Genomic DNA, 20,141 nt, shown 5'->3' on the forward strand with positions numbered 1-20,141 from the left:
CATTCGCACACGTTTCTTGCTCGCTGCATGGCCCGTCGCATTTCATGGGCCGCGTTCCAGAGATGTGCCAACGGTAAGGTCCATGATCCCGGCAGCGATCCAGTCGGCACCTTTCCCAGTGGTTCGGTGAAACGCTACACGAGCTGGTGTCCTGCGGGCCGCCAGGGGTTTCGCCATGCTTTCGGTGCTTGCATCAACACTGTAATTGGTCTTGGCACCTTATTTGACCTGCAACCAAGTCTTGCCTTGGCAGCACCCTGGTCGATATCAAGACCTCTAAGCACGTGTAACCAGAGAGCTGGATGACCTGGCTCCGTACGCCGTATGCCAACAACGACGGCATGGCTGCACATATCGGGTCCTTCGTCCACCATGATGCGGGGCGCACTGGATACCATCTGAAGGCCCGCTTGAAGACTGCCTTCACTCGTAGGCAAATTATACCATTCGGTTTTCACTTGAGCATTTCTCAAGATAATCCAACAGCTAAGACGCGATGAAGTGCACAATATCCGGGATAATCCCCTTGATACTCTGCATCGCGTCAGTCTCGGCGCAGTCAGGCGGGAACGGAGGCGACGGCGACGGCGACGGCTACATTGGCTATCGGCTCGACAAACGCGGCGACCCCGAATCAGCCCTCTATGAGACCGCCAATACGGATTCGGGCGTCAACATCCTCGACCCAGAGCCCGATGTCTACCTCAACGCCTCGGTCAGTGTGGGCACCATCGACATCCAAGTCGACAACATCACAGCCAAAGTGAACCTGGACGCCCAAGTCCTCAAGCTCCTACGCATCAACGCTGGCGTCGACGCGAGCATTGACCGAGTCAGGCTGACAATCGAAGACGTCAGCGCCAGGGTCGAGCTGGAAGCGCGCCTCGAGAACGTGGTGCGTATGGTAGACGACGTTCTCACCAGCATCGACCTGAATCCGATCATTGCAACGCTGGGACAAGAAGTCGTGGAAATCGTCAACAACACTGTCGACACGATAACCGACACCGTCACCGGCGACGACACCAACAACAGCGATAACAACAATAATGACAACACCAAGCGCTCCGACCTCCCCTACAACCTCGAGCACAACGTCCTCTACAGCGTGAACGACTACCAAGGCAACGCGCACCGGAACCGCATCCTCGCGCAGAACGGGGAGCTGTACGACGAGTACCTCGACAACGACGGCACCGAGCGGCGGCGCGAGGTGGTCGGCTACTACGAGCGCGACATGACCTTCAACGGGCACAACAAGACGATCGAGGTGGACGGCGAGGTCCACGAGTTCGAGCTGCAGTACGTCTACAACCCCTTCCCCGGCATCGAGGTGACCAGCTGGATCTACGTCGACACGGCCGGCCGCGTCACGCGCACCCAGGTCATCGCCGAGGCGCACGGGGGCGGGACGAGCACGATCAGTAACGACTCGGACTTGTGAGCGGGGCTTTCGTGGCGCGGAGGGTATCGTGTTTTGTTGGGGATGCTTGGGTCGTTGGTGGATTGTTGGTATTAGTAAGTCGAATTGGGTACCTAGGTAGTTTTTGGTAGTCTAGGGACAATTTGGGATTAAGAACGGTTTGGTGCTTATGTTCAGCTCTATTACCTGTTTTTTTTCCCAAGAGCAACGGACGCCATCAGGATTGAATCAATGGGCTTTAGTACCCAGCTGCCTTGATTGCCTATCCTTGAGAGTCTAATTATCTTCGGGATCTGGCTAGCCTATGGTTTCCCAATGTCTTGCCAGTCGGCTCATCACCGGCATGCCCTCAAGCTGAGATGCATCCCACATCAGGTAACCTCACTCGCGGAAGTCAGAGCATCGCGTACACGATCCGTACAGGTTGCTATACGCTCCGTGCCATAACACCGTCCAGGCAAATAGGGGACGTGCTCCGTCCACGTTCTGCTCGCCGTCGCCAGAAACCGAAATGGCGAGCGCAGCCTATCTGGTAGGCGGGACACACGTCAACGACAATGCCCCGCAAAGTGGTCTCCAGGAGTTTACGGCGAATATATCGGCGGCCTTCTCGGTATTGCGCGTGAAAGGTGGGAGATGCATGGACTAAAGCCTTCAAGTCGTCAAATCCGAATATGAGGAGGATCCGGCACCAGATTTTAGGGGGAGAGACAACTCGTTACCGAGTAAGGGACGGCTCTAGATGGGAAATGCACGCGCCTCTTCAATAATCTCCTCGTGGGAATGTTGGGAGGTAGAGTTCTCTGGCCCGTTTAAGCCAGATGTGAAGCAGTCGGTAAGTATTGCTGGATTTAGTAGGAAAATTGGTGTGCTTGCAGACTGACCGCTAACCGGAGACAAACTTGGGCTCGACGAAGTGCCGATTTAGTAGCTAGGCAAGGTAAGCATTCAGGGCCAACAGTCGCATTATAGTATGAATTCTTAGATAGGACGGGAAAAAATGGAAAGCCAGAGAAGGCGGGGTTATTTAGGGGCGCATGCCACATGTAGGCATATACTGTGAATGTGCAGGCTAAGCTGTGAATAAGATGTTTTATTTGTTCCAGTCTCGGGCTGAACTAGTAATCAACGCTGAAGAGAACAACCATTGCCCCAACTCCTGACCCGAACCGAATCCCGAAACTGAACCATGTTGCCCAAATTCATGCAGATCCGCCAGTCCAAGACCTATGCCCGCGAACAATGATTGCCTAGCCGTCCCATCAACCGTTCTGCCCATTCCTCCGTCCAAATTGGACTACCTAGTTGATCGTGATCCGCCTCGCAGCGGGTTTCTTGGCCTTCGGCACCGTAACGGTCAAGATGCCGTTGTTCAGACGAGCCGAGACACTGTCGTGGTCGACAGGGGTCGGGAAGCTGAAGGTGCGTGAGAACTCGCCGACAGAGCGCTCCGAGAGCCAGTACTTGGGCTCCTGCTGGCTCGGTGCCTTTGCGACCTCCTGGTTCTGTCCTGCAGTGTCGGGTTTGGCAGCGCCCGGCTTAGGAGTCGTGGCCGGAGTCGAGGCCGGCGTGTGCTCGTCCTCAGGGTCGTCCTCGACAGTGGGTTGGTGCGAGTTGCGCCGGCCTACCTCAGCGGGCCCGGTGTTTGTCCCGGCGTTGGTATTGTTGTTGTTGGGCTCTGAATAGTTGCGCTCAACACGACCGCGGATGACGATGGTCTGTGGTTCGGTGAACTCAATGTTCACATTCTCGCGCTCAAGTCCGGGGAGCTCGCCGTGGAGCTCGTAGGCGTTCTCCGTCTCGCCGACGTCGAACTTTGGGGTGAATGCAGCGAGGCCAGACCGGGCCTGTCTTGGGCGCCGCTGGCGGCCTGCGTCAGAGTTCTGGACCTCGCGGGAGTAGTTGTCATAGTCCTCGAGCAGGCGGAATAGAGGGGTGAAGCTGGTGTCAGTGGCAGCCGGAGCGCCAAACGACCGGGGGAAGAAAGACATCATCTTGATTGGAAGTGTTGGTGATGCAGCTTTGAGAAGTGTAAGTGATGGATGTTGCGAGTGTTGTTTTCGCTGCAGTTGCTGTTGAGGCTCTTCAGGTTGCGAAGCTTGTTGTTGGATTTTCTTGCTGATGATGAGCTGCACAGAACAGCAGATTGACGAGGTTTAAGTATTCGATTTGCATCATGATCAGCTACCTCACAGGCTGCACACATACGTAATGAACAGCCACTAAGAATGTGTCAGTGCTATCACGAAACATCCAGAATTGCCGATGATGTTTGCGAAGCTGCTACTGGATTCGGTGCAAGTCATGTGTAGATACGCGTAAGAGCGCGTTATTACTTGAAGGTTCTGGAAGCTTCATGAAATGACGGGCGCGGGTTAGGGTGGCAAAACCAGGGTTAGGGTTCAGCTCGCATGTGATCCTGCTGCCTCGAGCCCCACCAGAATCGCTCAACCATCGCCTACCTGTGATTGTTCTCACATGTCATAGCCTTACACACGAGAGCGCAACAGGGAACCGAGCGAGATCCATCGCAAAGAAAATGTCTAAGCTCTATAGACAACAGAGGCTGAGTTACAGGAATGACGCCCCACGTGGTTAACAACTTGATCCCGCTCCGACTTTAGTGTTCGTCTAGGCCACGCCCAATCTAAAACCATGCCAATGTCCTCAACAAAAATCTCTGGGACAAATTCCTTAGAGTGTAGACCTGACATCTCTAATCATTCTTTGTGTTAGTGACGGCTGGAAGATACTGCAGGCCAAGACCCAGCAAAACGAACCTTGATGGTGATCAGCCATGTTGGCCATGACACTGAGATGCCAAGGATGATCGCGAGGGAAAAAAAAAAAAAAAAAAAAAAAAAAAAAACACCCTTCGGTCAGGACATGATACCTTAACAGTACAAGCCAGAAAACTCAAGCTACGTAATTCGGAGAATGATTAGGACGCTGGGACCGACAGACGAGTGTTTGAAGGGAGACCGTCGCGAAGTGTGGCATCCAGGGCAAACTTACCGAAACGAACTCCCCCAGCCTCAGCCTCGCGGAGAAGGTGGCCGGTTGACCTAACGAACAGAAGAAATGGAATGTCAGCATCACAACCGCAATCCAGAGGCACGGGGAATATAAAGAAGCAGCGGAATACTTGCCACTCGCAGAGACTTCTTGGCCGCTTCCATCGCATTCTCCGGTCGTGTGCGCCTGCTAGGCTTGGGGCCATTGACGGACTTGACCGATTTGATCGACTTCGCCGACTTGGCTGACTTGGCGTTCCTGTCAATGTACGCGAACGATCCGAGGCCGACATGTCGGAAATTCTCAACCATATAGCCCCAGTTGGAGAAGTCAGCCGCAATTTTGTGGCGGTAAGCTTTGTCCTGACGCCAACCAGCATGGCTAGGCCGAGACACGCCGCGGGGTTTGTTCTCCCAACCGTGGTGGCCATTGTCAGCGTCACCGGCCTCAGCTCCCTTGGCTTTTCCTTTGCCTTGGGCCTTGCCGTCGGTAGTGTGCATAGCCGCAGAGTTCAACTCCTGCTCACTCGACCAGAGAATGAAGAACATAGTGGTCAAGCTGAGGAAGATGGACGTGATCCAATATTTGCCCTGGGGTTTCTGCTGCATGGTTGTGTCAAAGTCGACAATATCGCGGACGTGGAAAAAGAATTGCCTGAACACGTCGGCATCGAGAAGTGGTAACAGCGCCGCATTCAGCTTCTCCGTTGCGTCGTCTCCGCCATCCAGAGCCCACGCGACATACTCGGGATTGGCGATGGCAACTTCGACAGCCCAAGACTAAATTGACGTCAGAAACAAGGACACAAAGTGGACTTCTGGTGTCGAAAAACGAAGCGAGAAACATCGTATGAGGACATAAAAGGACATAAAAGGACATAAAAGGACATAAAAGGACATAAAAGGACATAAAAGGACATAAAAGGACATAAAAGGACATAAAAGGACATAAAAGGACATAAAAGGACATAAAAGGACATAAAAGAGCGTGACCAGACTTACATATGCATGCAGCCAGAAAAATCTGGTCTTCGAAGCATGGAAGCGGCGTCGGACCATGGCGCGGATCTGGAGGAAACGCTCTGATCCGGTAGGCGTGTTGGTTGACACCCTTCTGGCATAGTAACCGGAAAAGTCCACGTTGTTCCAGATGAACAGCATGATCCTGTGGGCCCCGTCCAGCAGGCCCGACTCCTCTCGTGTAAGAGTTAGGCCACTGAGCAGTCTACCCGGGGTCGCGTCGACATCGCCCTCGCCCTCGCCGGCTTGAGCAGCGGAGCCTTCCGCGACATTCTTGTTGCGAGCTTTCATACCGACATCGGCGGGTACCACACGATTAGCGGCCTTGCTCCGGCGAAGCCTGGGCGGGGGTTTATCGAGAAGTTTGACCAAGTTCTCACGAGAAGGCTCGTAGAACACGGAAGGATATTGGGCCTCGAGATCACTCGTGTGGGAAGCAGCAGGACGACCAGCTTCCGACAAACCCTCTGGGTCCATGAGAGCGGGGTCGATAGCGGAATCCGGTACGGCTTGGTGGTCGAACCGGCCTTGGACCGTACTATTGGCAAACGACATCGAGTAATCTAGTACCAATTGTTGGGTGTTATTAGTCGAAATCTTTTTAGGTCAGGATTTGACGGTATTAGGATACTTCCGTATGTGGTGGTGGTCAGTAATTGTTGGACAGAAAAAATTAGATAAATCGCTCTGAGCGACACGGGTGAGACACAGGTAACAGGTGATAGTTGTGAAGTAGAACTGGGAATAGTGACTAATTAATACTTACCGAAATGATCTTTTTTGGGACTGGTCATGAGTAGGGTAAGAAGTGTGGGTGGAAGAGGATGAAAAGCGATATGGAGGAGGAAAAGCGATGTGGCCGAAGGAAGAAAGTGATGTGGTGAAGGGAGGAGAGTGATGTGGTAGAGGAGGAGAAATGATGTGGTGGGAGAGGAAGAAAAGTGAAGTATTTGTGCCCCAGGAGTTTTTGAACTTTGTGGGAAAAGAAAGCTTGTGTTTACTTTTGCCGATATGGCCGGGTTTTCGTCTGATAATCCCGTACCGTGTTAACTTCACCGATGTTAACAACATGAAAAGGCCCCGTTGTTGATAAAAACAAGACGCTCCAAAACCCTTGCCGCTGACACGGTGCCAGCACACCAGCCCGGGATTGGGAAATACAAAACAATCAACATCCCGTTATTGTGATTGCTATCAGGTGGAGAGATGTCAAGCAAGTGTTGCGAGACTGGTAAACTCGGTGAGTACATATTATCACTCGGCCCCTCGGGACTAATCAAGACGACAAACATCCCCACCGGAGGCAGGCAGCCCGGTATCTTCCTGCAGCAATCCATCGCCGGAACTTCGTATTCGGTGTCAAACAACTAGCTAACATGAGAACCTAACCGCCCGCTTCTTTGCTCTATAAGTTGTTGAGATTGACGGATCAGTGCACTGACATCCCGGCATACACTGATTCGGTCATCTCTAACATCGAGGCTGTTATAGTAAGCCGAATCTGCGTTAACAATGGCCTAAAAACCCTCATCGTTTTCTAACAAAAAGTGTAGGATCGTGGACCACAAAGCTGGTTGCCAACTGTCGAAGATCAACCATAATCTCGCCGTCATTGAAGATAACGAAACATCATATGTCCAGTTTGATGATGGCATCACCGGCAACGTATACGACGCGACTCCGATACCCATGCTCCCGCTACCAACACCTAGTTGTCCGCGGCAGCGAACTCACTCGACAGAGGACGGTTCACAGTTTGTTGCGTATCTCTTCTCTATCTTCTCTATATAAGAGACTACAGGACTTGCAAAATTGTCCGGGTAGTGAGATGGCTGATTTGGCTGTAAAACAGGGGTCTTCCTTAACTAATTGTTAGTGTTCTACAGCCAAGAAAGCTGTTAACAGTTATCAAATTTCGTGCATGGAACTGTTATAAATTCTCATTGGGCCAAAAAGTCTTGGCTGCTGATCACTTACGGGGAGATTGAACTAAAGTACCCTGGATTGAACTGCAGTACCTGGGATTGAACTGCAGTACCTAGAATCGCACTCCAGTACCCGGGTTTGAACTACAGTGGCCTGGATTGAACTACAGTGGCCTGGATTGAACTGCAGTGCTCGGGTTGAACTACAGTGGCCTGGATTGAACTACAGTACCTGGGATTGAACTGCAGTACCTAGGACTGAACTACAGTGCCCTGGATTGAACTACAGTACCCGGGATTGAACTACAGTGGCCTGGATTGAACTACAGTACCTGGGATTGAACTGCAGTACCTAGGATTGAACTACAGTGCCCTGGATTGAACTGCAGTGCCGGGGTTGAACTACAGTAGCTGTTATGGTTAAGTTGCGGATTGCTAGGGAACGTTGGCGTCCCTGGGATTCTTGGGTTGGCTCGTTCTGTAATTAGGTAGGTGCTCAAATTCTCGGGGTCACCCCACCACGAGAATTGAGGAACCTACCACAATTCCCACCTCCGCAGGCTCCTCCATCGCGTCTTCTGGTGCTGGCGACAATTTGAACTCGAGGACCACAACAACAACAACCATGCATTACGAAAAGTTCAATACAAACGATGGCTGCAAGCTCGCCTTCCAGACGTCGCTCCCGCTGAATCCCCTCCCCACCTCCACCGCCAGCTACTCACAATGCATTCTCCTCCTCCACGGCTTCAGCGGCTCCTCCGCCTACTTCACCCGCAACTTTAGCGCCCTGTCCCAACACCACTGGGTCGTCGCCCCAGACATACGCGGCCACGGCCGCTCGGCCCACAGCAAGGGGGGCTACCACGTGGCGCGCCTCGCCGCGGACCTGCGCGAGCTGCTGGCGCATCTGCGGCAGACGGTCGGCGGCGCGCCCGCGCCTCGCGTTTTCCCCGTGGGCTGCTCCATCGGCGCCGCCGTGCTCTGGACGTACGTCGAGCTCTTCGGCGAGTCGGACTTTGCGGGCTTCGTCTTTGTCGACCAGGCCCCGCTCCAGGACCGCTCCCTCTTCGGCGCATGGGACGAGACCAAGGCCCACCGCGGCTGCTACGACGAGAAGAGCACGCTCGCCGCCCAGGAGGCGTGGATCAGCCGTCCCGAGGAGACGTACAGGGGTTTGGTGGCAGAGTGCTTGGGGTATCGGTGCCAGCCGCGGGGCACGGATAAGGTGTCTGAGGAAGAGGCGAAGAGGGATGAGGAGTTTTTCACAGGGATCAGTGCTTTGTGCGATGGGGTCTGGCTGGCGAGGTTGCTGGCCGACCATACGAGGTATGATCATCGCGAGGCCATTGAGGGCATTACGAAGCCAACGTTAGTCATAGCGGGTCGGAGGAGCGGGTGTTTCCCCCTGGCGGGCATAGCCGAGACGGTAGAGAGGATTAGGAAAGGGGGCAGCGGGATGGATAGGAAAGCTGAGATGTCGGTATTCGATTCTGGACATTGGCTATTCTACGAGGAGCCCGAGCGGTTCAACAAAGAGGTGTTGGCGTTTGCGGATCGATGGGCAGATTGAAAGGAAGAGAACCGCGAGCCATTTCTACATTCCCACTCGACCCCTGTATCCCTTCCGGGCCTGCATCTGGGTAGGACCGAGATGGGCATGTCTGCTTCCCACGCGAGGCCTACCGGAAGGTGGAAATCCCTATAGAATTCAAAACCTAAAGAGACTGTTTAAAAGATTGCAAGGCCAAAGTGACCTGACCCATAGAAAATCCGTCGTCTGACGTGCTGATCCATTTAATTCCATCGTTAGTCGCCATACCTCGTTTAACGAGGTTGAAATCCTACCGACACGACGCTCGCTACGTCGGGATCAGCAACCAAAAAGCGAGGTCAGAGCGCGTATCACTGATCTGCCCGCGTCCCTGTATAAGGTAATTACCGATGTTTTATGTAAATTATGTAACTGATATCTCGGCGCGTTGCCGATAGGTCAAAGATGGGCGAGGCCTGCTCCACTGTGTTCTATGGGCCACGCTCGCAGCGACGGAGTCAGTTGACTCGGCGGCTATGGCACGATGCCAATTGGTGCGGAAAATGAGATAGTGACGAAAGCTACGATACTTGATTGAAGGTTCCATCCAGCGACAGCCTATCGAGGACTAACTAATCTATATATCTATTGGTAACTAATGTGACAGGCTGAGCCCGGTACAGGCCTCGGCAACCCTTGGTGGTATCTTTTGAAACTTACCTATGCGAGGTTTGCCAAGGCTTGTAGAGCCTTCTGGTTCTCTCTAATATGCGTTTCAAGCTCCGGTATGCTAGAAACGGGATATTGGCTGTCTGTGGAATAATTCCTGAGGATATAATAAGCTCGTGAACGAGACCAAAAGCTGGGGCTGCCTGCTTTTCTGTATCCAACCCGAGCTAGACAAGGACATGAGCCGCATCTCGATAGATCCATTCATAACTGCACGTGTTGGCTTTTCTCCACTAGGTCATCTTGGTTTATATAACACTGATCAGCCCAAATCCGATGTGGCCGGTCCGGAAGAAGCAGGTGATGTAGGGCGGCAACTATTGATCTCTCACTAAGAACCAGTAGTGCTTCGTGATCGTTGCTATTGCGGATCAGGATCTCGTTTGCACTGTCTGCCGGTCCCAGCTCTGCCCAGACGTATGGCAGTGCTTCGTAACTTTCCCCCGCGGAGTCGATGGGAACGGCTTCTAGTTCTCCTTTTAACGGATCACCCTGTTTCCCGGGGCCCAATGTGAGTATTCGAATAGTACTTTTTTTTTTTTTTTTTTTTTCCAATGGTTGATATTGGTATAGACCTTTCCCCATGGAGGCGTGGGCGAACTTCGGCTTGAGCGGATTATCTCTGGAACTGATTTTGCCGCTACAAATACTAGAACTAACATTGTCCTAATTTTGATACTTTGCTTAGGTGGATCGCTCGTTACTCTGAGAATTGCGTTGGAGTAAATGTATTGGAGGATCAGAATATCCTCACCATTCTCTCGGCAGGTTGGGTAAAGACGGTAACAATCTGCCTTGCTGCCTGCTTCTGTTCTTGCCTAGTGTAATACCTGCATATGGAAGAAACCTGCCATGTTCGCTTCCGATGTCAAACGTAGATTAATGGATAGTTCGCACCCGGATGCGTTCAGTTCTGCAGAAGCCAGAAAAGCAGCGCAGCCAATTACCATGTTACTAACTGTAAGACGGGTTCAAAGTATAAAGGTACGAGTTCTGATTTACTACTGATATTTCTTCTTTAGGCTCCCTTAAAGAGAAAAGGAGGAAGAGGGAGTCTCTGAGATACAGGAAGTCAACTATATATTATACCACTCCTTACCTTAAAGCTCCTTCGTTGTAGTTGGCGATACCTAGGCCCGTTGTCTATCTACGGGTAGCCACGTAGTCTGGTTCCTTTAGCGAATAGCTGCCAGGATCGTGTAGGCCGGGCCTACCTTAGCTTGTTAGCTGCCTCTGGCCCTGTAGATAACAACTGTACCTCCGGTCCGGTCCTCAGCAACCGCTTGTTGGATCCATTACACGCCAACTTAACCGCCTTGGCAGTTTGGTTGGCTGTGGTTGTTCCTTTCCTCGTGCCATGTGACAGTTGCGATCTGACAGGTTTTAGCGCTGCCAAGAGTTAGAGCGCAGTTGGCTGCAGGGGATCTCTTTTGTTGTGACACTGTAGGAAGCGAAAAGGTGGCTCAAGAATAGAGCGTTGGTAGGAGAAAGGAAGAGAAAGTGTGCCTTGTTCTGATCCCAATATGTGGGAGACTTTGAGCGGTATATATACAAAAGAGATCCCCTGCAGCCAACTGCGCTCTAACTCTTGGCAGCGCTAAACCCTTTCAGATCGCAACATTTGTATAAATACCGCTCAGTCTCCCACATATTGGGATCAGAACAATGCACACTTTCTCTTCCTTTCTCCTACCAACGCTCTATTCTTAAGCCGCCTTTTCGCTCCACTGCAGTGTCACAGAACTCCTATCACAGCGATACGACTTCTGCAATCGGTTGAGTCTCTCTGCCTGTGACGCGGTAATTCCACTGCCGCCGTCAAATACTGAACCGCCTGTTTCTCGACCGCACTCTCAGCCAGCTTCTATCATGACTTCAACTCCCGATTCCAGTCTATGCAACGGGAAAGTCAAGAGGTTCCTCGAGGAGTATAGAAAAACCGAGACACAAAAGCTATTCAAGGATCTAGCGGATGCCACCAGGCAAAAAATGCGAGGAATTACTGAAGAGTATGAAGCTTAAAGGAATGGTACAGAGCAGATCGAAAAAGTATGACTCGTTGGAGACAAAGCTCATTGGTATGGCGAAAGGCTCCGATTTCATAAAATGGGTTACTGGGACCGACAACGATAATAATTCGGGCGAATGTGACAAGCGGGGGCGGGACGTCTACGAACATCGTGACATGGGAGACCTTGCTGGCGTGCGCATTGGTTTGTTCTTTCCCGGCGATATTTCCAAAGTCGCACAGCAGATCAACGAAATCTTCAATGTGTCATATACCTTTGGCACGGTCACCGATACCACACGATCTGCTGTCGATGGCAGAAACCGGGACACCCAGAGATATGGGGATGGGCTATGGATCAGTCAAGATCCAGGCGGGAATGTTCACCACTGGGAGCACTACGGATACAAGTCATGGCAACTAGTCGTCGGATGGAAACGGCCTCTGCCCAAGGATCTCGAATATGATCGAGGTCGCTCTGGCTCCGACGGAGGTTTTCGGCCCACTTAGAGTAGAGATTCAGATCGGGACGGTGGTAACGCAAGCCTGGGCCGAGGTGCAACACAACATCATCTACAAAGGGCCTAAAGACATCCAAGTGACGCCGACAATGAAGCGAATGATCGATGCCATCAATGGTCTGGCAATCACAATAGATATCATGCTCATAAAATTAGAGCGAAGCCAAGCACAGGCAGAGAAAGAATCGGAGGACCAACACGAACGTGAGAAGCGCTTACCTCAGGACATGCTCATGCTCGCTTGCATCAACGGCGATGACAGGATGGTAAAGCGGTTCTGGAAGATGGGGTTGATATGAACGCTAGGATAGTGATGGGGAGACAGCACTTGTATAGCTTCCAGACCGGGCTATGATAAAGTGGCAGAGCGGCTTCTTATGAAAGGCGGGATTGATATAAACGCCAAGGATAATTATGGGAAGACGGCACTTCACCTAGTTTCCAAATAGAGCTATAATAAAGTGGTAGAGCAGCTTCTCAGGAAAGATGGGATTAATATGAACACTGAGGATGAGGATGGGAAGACGGCACTTCATCTACCTTCTGAACAAGGTTATGATAAAGCGGTGGAGCAACTTCTAAGGGAAGACGGGATCGATGTAAATGCTGAGGATAAGTTTGAGACGATTGCACGTAATCTAGCTTCTGAAGAGGGTTATGATAAAGTAGTGGAGAAGCTTAGAGCGGTTTTATAACTATGACCAAGTATATAGCCCCGGTTGTTTATATAAGTTATTAGGAAATGAGTAGAAGAATCGTATGATAATAACCCTGGGTAATAATAGAGCTTAGGTTAACGTTAGGGAAAAATATATAGATACCTAAATAAGTTAAACTCGTTAAAACTATAGGTAGTGAGTTGGGGAAAAACAATCCCCAGAGGGCAGGGTCCCTCTGGTCAGAGGGACACAGTTGCTGGGATGGTGCCCTGGGGGCTGGAACTTGCCGTAGGCCATTTTTCTTTTGCGCCATAAGTAGAGCCATCCTAGCCATTGCTCCTTAGACAGAACAATGAATTCAGCACTCTTTGCACACCTGTTGCAGGCTCAATTGACGAGCTTTCTTTGCGTGCAAAGTGATCTCATTCTGACCAGAGGGAGCTCTATCTGCACATGTTGTTTTGACCTTGTTTAGGCTGCAGGGACCCAATTTGTGGTGGTGTCGCCTGGACTGTCTTGTCTATCTTGTCTGTCTGGCATTTGGACCGTCTTTGCCCTCCCCCTTGTTTTGGTGGGTATGTGGGTGTAGATGTGTGTTTCTGCATCATTTCAATATTAGCAGATAGCTTTATTAAAGCTTTAAATATAGGGATATTTAAGAAGTTCAGAGAATAGATCAGGCTAGTAGATATAATAGACAAGATTGATCTTCTTGTATCAATGATTGCGTGGTGTATAATTACACATCAATTACGAAAGGCGCATGAACATGGAGTTTGGCGTTGAAAGCGCTTGGCGTTGCTCTGCGGCGCAGCGCCCATGTTTGGCTCCAACTCTTGGTAAGTTCGGCGTTTTGTACTGTACTGTACTGTACCTTTAAGGAGCTTCGGCGTTGTTCGGGTTCGGCGTTTTCCTCCAGCCAAAGTTGAATTCCCATCCTTCAGGACGTGTCGGTCGCCCAACTCCCATCAAGCCAGAAGACGCTAGACCTTCCCGTGAATTCAATCAGCCTTCGTTACCTTACCTTTACCCAATGCCTCGACGCACCATTCCCCAGAATCGCCTTGCGTGCGACCGCTGCCATTTCCAAAAACTCCGATGCCAGCGACCGGGGGGCCAGGGCGACTGCGTGCGCTGCACACGCCTAAATGCAGTGTGCGTCTCCAGCCCACGCCAGCGCCGAACGCCACGCGCCGCCAGTCGCACCGTTGCATCCTCACAAGCCTCCCAGTCAGTGGATTCGGAGCCTGAAACCCCAGACGATCAGGGTCTCCATTTCGATCCCGACAAAGACGCTCTACCCTTTCCATATCCGGACGTGGGGGGCCAGACGTCGTCCGTCGGTGAGAACGGACCTGATGGCAATGGCGTACCGCCTCTACAGTTCTGCGGCGACTCGTTCAATCCAGCCAGCTTGATGGGGTGGTCAGCATTTGACGATCTCAACATGCAAACCGGTCTTATCAACCCGAATGTGGCATGGGATTTCTTCAGCGGCTTCATGACTCCCTTGTGTGAAACCCGCGAGCCCGGGCTCGAGGTGTCATCGGGAACCACGTCCCTCCTCTCCAACACCACCGGCCCAAGCAGCAATGCGCCGTCAGCCACAACCACAGCAACCGCAGACCCGGGCCCCTACATCCGCCAACTCGCCGACCTAAACGTAAAGCTCTACGAACACTTCAAGCTCCTCCCCCCGGCCTGCAACCAGCCGACCATCCTCCCTTCCCTCTCCGACGCCCGCCTCTTCCCCATCGACTCCACTTTCGTCCTGACCCAGTCTCTCATCGAGATCACCTCCCACCTCTACCCAACCCCTTCCCCGTGCCCCATCAGCAGTACCACCAGCAGCAGCAGCAGCAGCAGCAGCAGCAGCAGCGTCCCCCAAAGTACCAGTAGTAGTAGTAGTTGCAGTAGTAGCGGCAGTAGCAGCAACAGTAGGAGCAGCACCACCACCGCCACCGCCAGCACACCCGCCAACCCGCCCGTGGACCAGGCGACGACGCTCCTGCTCCTCTCGTGCGCTGACCGCGTCTTCGACATCTACTCGCTCATCTTCACCCACATGCGCACCTGCATCGCTCACCACTCGACCGCCGCCCCGCTGGACGGCCGGAAGCTGGCGCTGGCGCTGCCCCAGCTCCGGATCGGCGGGTTCGCCCCGCCCGCCGAGGTGGCGGTGGCGGGCTACATGTTTATGGTGATCCTGATGGCTGGGGGCCTGTTTGAGCGGCTGAGGGAGGCTTTGGGGTTCTGGAGGGATGGTGGTGGTAGTGGCAGTGCTGGTGGTATAGAAAAAGCGGGGGAAGGGGGCAACCCGGCCGACTACGCTGCCTCGGCGAGGAGGCGGTCGGGCTTTCCGGACTTCACCGAGGCGGCAAGGGAAGAGGTCGGGAAGAGAGCGCGGGCGGTGGCGGGGGAGATTGCGAGCACGAGGAGGCTGTTTCTGGACATGCCTGAGATGAAGAAGGGGTCGGGCGACGTGTTGGCAATGTTCATGCCGGGAGGGGGAGTTCGGCGGTAGAGGGAGCGGCAAGTGAGTCTTTGGCAAACGGGGGAATTGACGCTTCTTGCGGCTAATTTGACAGTGTAAGTTCTAGTACCAGACTTCTACTTGTATTTATCATAAAGGTCCCCGAAAGTGTGGTCCCTGCCACGCTGAGCCCCTGCCTGCTGGTGGGGGCTCTTCTGGTGGTCCAGTCGGCCCGAACGGTCCACTCCCTAGGTTTGACCTACGGTTGGCGTCCGGCGGAAAGGGCATCTGCGGGATAGGGGGCAGGGTCCCTGTGAAAGGGGCACCGGTGGCGTGGATCAACGGGGGAGGTGGCATGAGGTTCGCCCCGCTTCGACTGTTCCCATCTGCATCCGAAGGGAGTCTTCCCAGGGTGCCGCGCTCTTCCGGCCGAGGCCTCACAAAGGCGGTTCCAAACTCCGTCCCTACCGGACCGGATGGAAGGGGTACGGGCCCGGCATCCTCCCGGGAACCCCACGTCCTCTGCGATAGTCTGTTGTCCCGCCGAGCTCGGTTTGTGTAGGACCGGGCGTTGGATTGAATGGTCCGAAGGCCAGCAGACATACACTATACGCCGCGCGTTAGAACTTAGTCTCCAGAGAAAAAAAGAAAAGAGAAGAGAACGAAAAAAACACGAGGGTTGGCCCACACCCTACCAGAGCCTCGACGATTTCCCACTTCATCCCGACGCGCTCGGCCAGCCCTGACCAGATCCCCTTGCGCATATTCATGTACTCGTGAGCCACCATCTCCATCCTCCGCGTGCTATAGTCCTGCATCCCCCGGCGCTCCATCAGGCGCTCGTATCGCTTTCGGCATGCGTTGGCCGTCTTGGTAGGGAAGTGCGCCCGCTGCAGGTCAGCCCAGTTCTGGCCCCGGGACCGGGCCAGCATGAGCGTCCTATCGTCGGCCGCCGTCCACGTCCCGGGGTTGTACACGGAATAGGGGTATTCCGAGAGCACGGCTGACTCCTCGCCCGACTGTTCGGATGCCAAGGCCGCGGCTGCGGGGTCCTCATCATCAAGCGTAACGTCCCCCATTTGTATATCCGGCGGCGCCGGCAGGGGCCCCGCATGGTACGTCGGTATCGGTGGTGCCGCCGTCGACGCCGAGGCTTGCTGGTAGCTCGCGCCCGACCCGGCCATCGTTTGCCGGGACTCACGGGGGAGATATCCCCTGTTATCGGCGTTAGCACCCCAGTCCCGGAGTTCCGCACGGTCGCTTTCCGTTCCTTGACTCATGCCCGCGTCTCGGTTTGGGTGCCGAGGCGGGTGGCGGAGCCGCGGCCTCGCTTCGGGAGCCGCGCGGTTGATTTTCTCGGAGGTGTCCAGTCCCCACTCGGGCGAGTTTATTGCGAGCCGATCGATGAGACGCCCATATCCATCCCGATCCATCCACGTGGCTCAGGTCAGAGGGTTGTCGGAGAGTTTCCTGGAAAGATGAAGAAAAAGGAAGCAGGGTAACTAGGGCAACCGACAGATCCAGCTTGGCCGAGGCGATGAGGTAATTCTTCTAGGCACACCGGCGGGCCTTGCCTGGAGAAGTTTCGTTGTGGAACCCTTCGCCAGACAGAAATTCGAGCGAATCAAAGCGGGTCCGGAGGCCGCTGCAGCATCTTCCGCACCAGAGGGCGTGTCTCTAGAAGACGGCTGCACGAAGTGCTGACTCGGACCCGAATGGCACTGAGCGGCTTCAGCTTTGGCAGGAGCAGAGGCCCAAATGTCTCGGATGGGGCCGTTTCGTCCCTCCGCTACCCGCGCTTGATGCGTGTACGCCGTGCTTGTGTTACCCGAGACATGAGAAGAAAGTCGGATGGCGGGGGCGAATTTTCGTCCGTCGCCGAACTTGCTTCACAAAATCATTAGTGCCGACCTCAGCCACGGGCCTAACAGGTTCAGAGTCAGATGTGTCTCCCGCGCGAACTCCGCTCAGCTACGATGCATGGACGGCTTAGGGTCATGCCCGGCTGAATGCCGATTGCCAAAATAGTATAGCGAGTCCGAGAACCGGCTGACACAGTATTACTGTATTACTTGTCCCCCCCCCCCCCCCCCCCGGGGGGGGGAGGGGGGCTGCATCACAGCGTCATTCCAGAACGCTCTCCTCTTCCTGATCGCTGGGCCAAGATGCTGCTAATCCTGCAGGCCGTCTTCCTGCATCGATGGTGGCATGCCAAGCGGGCTACCCAGCCAGTAGTATCCATTCGGGACATTACAAAGCGAACCGCACGCCTGTAGGGTTTCACTCACTCCCTTGGACTTGCTGCTAATCTTTGGCACGTATGCATTTACGTTGCTGCAAGACGCCTGCTACCAGTGCTATGACATTCTCCGAGGCGGCGCTGCTGCCGCCCCGGCGGACACTGCTATTCGGCCACCGATCTCCGGCACGAAAACAAATTCAATCAGAGACATGGTCCGAGGACTGTTGTATTGCAGTGTGTTGTGTTGCTGCAGCTCTCCCGCGTATGAGCTCGTCCCTATCACCCCTGATTACCCCTGATCCCAGCCCAGCGCACTGTTGACGGCGCAGACCTTGAGACGTTTATCAAGCAGATATCCCATCCAAGACCAGCCTGCTCACATTCTCGGTACCTTCAACACGGCCGGGGGCTGAAAGATTCCCCGTTTCGCATGCAGGTCGATGCTCCTTCACTAGGCTGTGTTGTCGGCAGTTGCTGGATTCCCGTTTCAGTCAGGCCCTATTGCGCAGTTCGTCTCCAGCCTCAATCTCAACCGCCATCTCGACGCGGATATGATCCTGATAGCCTCTCTTCCTCATCAACTTGAGCTGGTTGTCAAACTCGGTCGCATTCAACCCCCTCATCGAGAGTCTAGAATCCTCGAGTCCCTTCCAGATTAATGAGCGCTCCGCCTCGTAGTTGACGGGCTTCCCGAAGCTGTAAATGGTGTATTTGGTGGCAGCACGGATGCGGTCCAAGCAACTCAAGTCAAGAGATTGGAGAAATAGATCCGGAGATTCCGTGATGACGTCGACCGCAAATGCTGCGGGGGGGAACTGTTGGCCACATCGTCCCGACTCCCAGTAGATTGTGAAATGCAAGTCTACCAGGATTGTGGTGCGCGTGTAGAGTTTCAACATCTTCAATAGGAGGGCCGATAAGTGCTTTGCCGAGATGCATCAAACAGGACAGGCCAGGCTTGAATGTCACACGGCCAGCTGATGTTGGGTCTCATCAGCTCTCCACTAAGGTACTTATGCCTCATCTCCCTAGCTTCTGCGATCTTTGAAATGGGCAATCAAATAACAAGGCTCATTCCACATGCTACCACGGCTTTCTCTATGCTCTGACCAGGTTCAATGAGTTGTGTCTGGGAGCTCTCTTTGAACGCGTAGGATCATTCTTTATATCACCAGCACTTAAAGGCGCCTACTTAGAGTAATTATAACTACAACAGAACCCGGATTGCTTAGTACTACTCAACAACTCGGACCTCTTTGAGCGTCAACATTGAATTAGGACCGATCCCGTGCAGAGTCATGGTTCTTGAAATCGATCTCTTTCAGTACCAAAGCAACAAGTGATGTGAGGATCCATGTCAGAAGCCTTTCCGTACCCCGTATACTTCCCAACAAAGGCAGTACCATAACCATAGCTTGCAAGGTTATGTAGGTACAATCAGACTCGGAGATGCCCTCGGTTCATTCATAGACTGGCCCGCCTGGGGCGACGCCCACCATGATGCAGATATGCAGCAAAGGCGTGTTGCCGAAGGTGCATGCACAGCTTCCAAATCAGGTGGAGGGCATACATGACGCACTTCTCCCAGAGGATGATGTGCGGAAACGCGTGCAAGAGCGCCGCCAGCGGACCCATGATGTTGCCTATGACACGCTCGTAGAATTCACGACGAGCTGCGGCCCTCTGGTCTTCGCTGCTTACCGAGTCGGCCAAGATTTGCCACATCTCGTCGTCGAGGTCGCTGGCGAACCGAGACAGGATCTGGATGATAGCGGCCACACCTCCGGACTCGACATGGCCCGCCTCGCCGAAGAGAGCGTGGATGCACATGGTGAAGCTCAGAGTCATGTCGGCGACGGCACCGTTGATTTCCCGGATTGAATCGCGGTAGTGATGGCCTATTGTCCACTGGAGATTCTCGAGGGCGCGCTGCATCGCAGCGAGCGCTTCGGCATTCCGGCGCCAGTCTTTGCAAGAGGGGAGAGGGAATTAGTGACCACTGCTACCACGCATGTTTTTGAAGCACATGATTTTACCTTCGTCATCTTCAGAAACATCCATTCGCGGTTGTTTGGCTGGCGAGCGGCAGTGAGCGACGACAGTTGAATGGCTTTTTCAAACATGACGAAACGGATGGGTCGGCTGGAGTGGAATCGTACGGTACCAAATGCGGGGACGTTTTAATTATTCGATTACAACCTTATTAGGCGTTCGCTCCTCAGCTATCGCAACTTAACACTTTTGCATGCTGAGCGTTACGGGCACGAGGGAATCAACAAAAGTAACGATAACGATACTGAGCACCTAATTAGAACAAAGGAAGAAAAGAAGGAAGTAAGCGAAGCAAGCGTAGTGACTTTAGCGTTTGAATTGTGTTCCCACCGAGCGAGCGAGAAAAATGGGTTTTCCCTTCATCACCACTCTTTTTGCCTGGGTAAAACTTGAATGGCTCGGTACTGATACAGCACCATACATGTAGTGCGCTCCGTCTTTGCTCACCATAGCCTCCAAAGGCTATTTTATGATTTGGGTGAACTCCAGCCGTCGTCATGGCACAGGGACCAACCTGCAACGAAACTTCCGCCACGGGGCT

At 53.4% G+C, this 20,141-nt stretch overlaps 9 protein-coding genes across 9 annotated transcripts; 4 read left to right on the forward strand and 5 right to left on the reverse strand.

Annotated features, from left to right (window-relative positions):
• Positions 1 to 496: 496 nt before the first annotated feature.
• Positions 497 to 1,444, forward strand: MFIFM68171_10136 (uncharacterized protein; the record flags this gene model as incomplete). The annotated part of the gene is made up of 1 exon (XM_071065555.1): positions 497 to 1,444. The coding sequence occupies one exon, from the start codon at positions 497 to 499 to the stop codon at positions 1,442 to 1,444; it is 948 nt and encodes a 315-aa protein (XP_070921656.1).
• Positions 1,445 to 2,724: 1,280 nt separating this feature from the next.
• MFIFM68171_10137 (uncharacterized protein) lies at positions 2,725 to 3,417 on the reverse strand (the record flags this gene model as incomplete). The annotated part of the gene is made up of 1 exon (XM_071065556.1): positions 2,725 to 3,417. The coding sequence occupies one exon, from the start codon at positions 3,415 to 3,417 to the stop codon at positions 2,725 to 2,727; it is 693 nt and encodes a 230-aa protein (XP_070921657.1).
• A 1,101-nt stretch (positions 3,418 to 4,518) lies between these two features.
• On the reverse strand, positions 4,519 to 6,012 carry MFIFM68171_10138 (uncharacterized protein; the record flags this gene model as incomplete). Its single annotated transcript, XM_071065557.1, has 2 exons — positions 4,519 to 5,217; positions 5,440 to 6,012. 2 exons carry the CDS (start codon positions 6,010 to 6,012, stop codon positions 4,519 to 4,521), a joined length of 1,272 nt encoding a protein of 423 aa, XP_070921658.1.
• Positions 6,013 to 8,007: 1,995 nt separating this feature from the next.
• Positions 8,008 to 8,955, forward strand: MFIFM68171_10139 (uncharacterized protein; the record flags this gene model as incomplete). The annotated part of the gene is made up of 1 exon (XM_071065558.1): positions 8,008 to 8,955. The coding sequence occupies one exon, from the start codon at positions 8,008 to 8,010 to the stop codon at positions 8,953 to 8,955; it is 948 nt and encodes a 315-aa protein (XP_070921659.1).
• A 2,559-nt stretch (positions 8,956 to 11,514) lies between these two features.
• Positions 11,515 to 12,473, forward strand: MFIFM68171_10140 (uncharacterized protein; the record flags this gene model as incomplete). Its single annotated transcript, XM_071065559.1, has 2 exons — positions 11,515 to 11,654; positions 12,107 to 12,473. 2 exons carry the CDS (start codon positions 11,515 to 11,517, stop codon positions 12,471 to 12,473), a joined length of 507 nt encoding a protein of 168 aa, XP_070921660.1.
• A 1,807-nt stretch (positions 12,474 to 14,280) lies between these two features.
• Positions 14,281 to 15,357, forward strand: MFIFM68171_10141 (uncharacterized protein; the record flags this gene model as incomplete). Its single annotated transcript, XM_071065560.1, has 1 exon — positions 14,281 to 15,357. One exon carries the CDS (start codon positions 14,281 to 14,283, stop codon positions 15,355 to 15,357), a length of 1,077 nt encoding a protein of 358 aa, XP_070921661.1.
• Positions 15,358 to 15,456: 99 nt separating this feature from the next.
• On the reverse strand, positions 15,457 to 16,739 carry MFIFM68171_10142 (uncharacterized protein; the record flags this gene model as incomplete). Its single annotated transcript, XM_071065561.1, has 2 exons — positions 15,457 to 15,912; positions 16,002 to 16,739. The coding sequence occupies 2 exons, from the start codon at positions 16,737 to 16,739 to the stop codon at positions 15,457 to 15,459; spliced, it is 1,194 nt and encodes a 397-aa protein (XP_070921662.1).
• A 1,300-nt stretch (positions 16,740 to 18,039) lies between these two features.
• Positions 18,040 to 18,447, reverse strand: MFIFM68171_10143 (uncharacterized protein; the record flags this gene model as incomplete). The annotated part of the gene is made up of 1 exon (XM_071065562.1): positions 18,040 to 18,447. One exon carries the CDS (start codon positions 18,445 to 18,447, stop codon positions 18,040 to 18,042), a length of 408 nt encoding a protein of 135 aa, XP_070921663.1.
• A 565-nt stretch (positions 18,448 to 19,012) lies between these two features.
• Positions 19,013 to 19,609, reverse strand: MFIFM68171_10144 (uncharacterized protein; the record flags this gene model as incomplete). Its single annotated transcript, XM_071065563.1, has 2 exons — positions 19,013 to 19,515; positions 19,585 to 19,609. 2 exons carry the CDS (start codon positions 19,607 to 19,609, stop codon positions 19,013 to 19,015), a joined length of 528 nt encoding a protein of 175 aa, XP_070921664.1.
• Between the last annotated feature and the right edge of the window lie 532 nt (positions 19,610 to 20,141).

Source organism: Madurella fahalii (assembly GCF_045866475.1).
Source record: "Madurella fahalii IFM 68171 DNA, scaffold_6, whole genome shotgun sequence".
In the NCBI taxonomy this organism is placed as follows: domain Eukaryota; kingdom Fungi; phylum Ascomycota; class Sordariomycetes; order Sordariales; genus Madurella; species Madurella fahalii.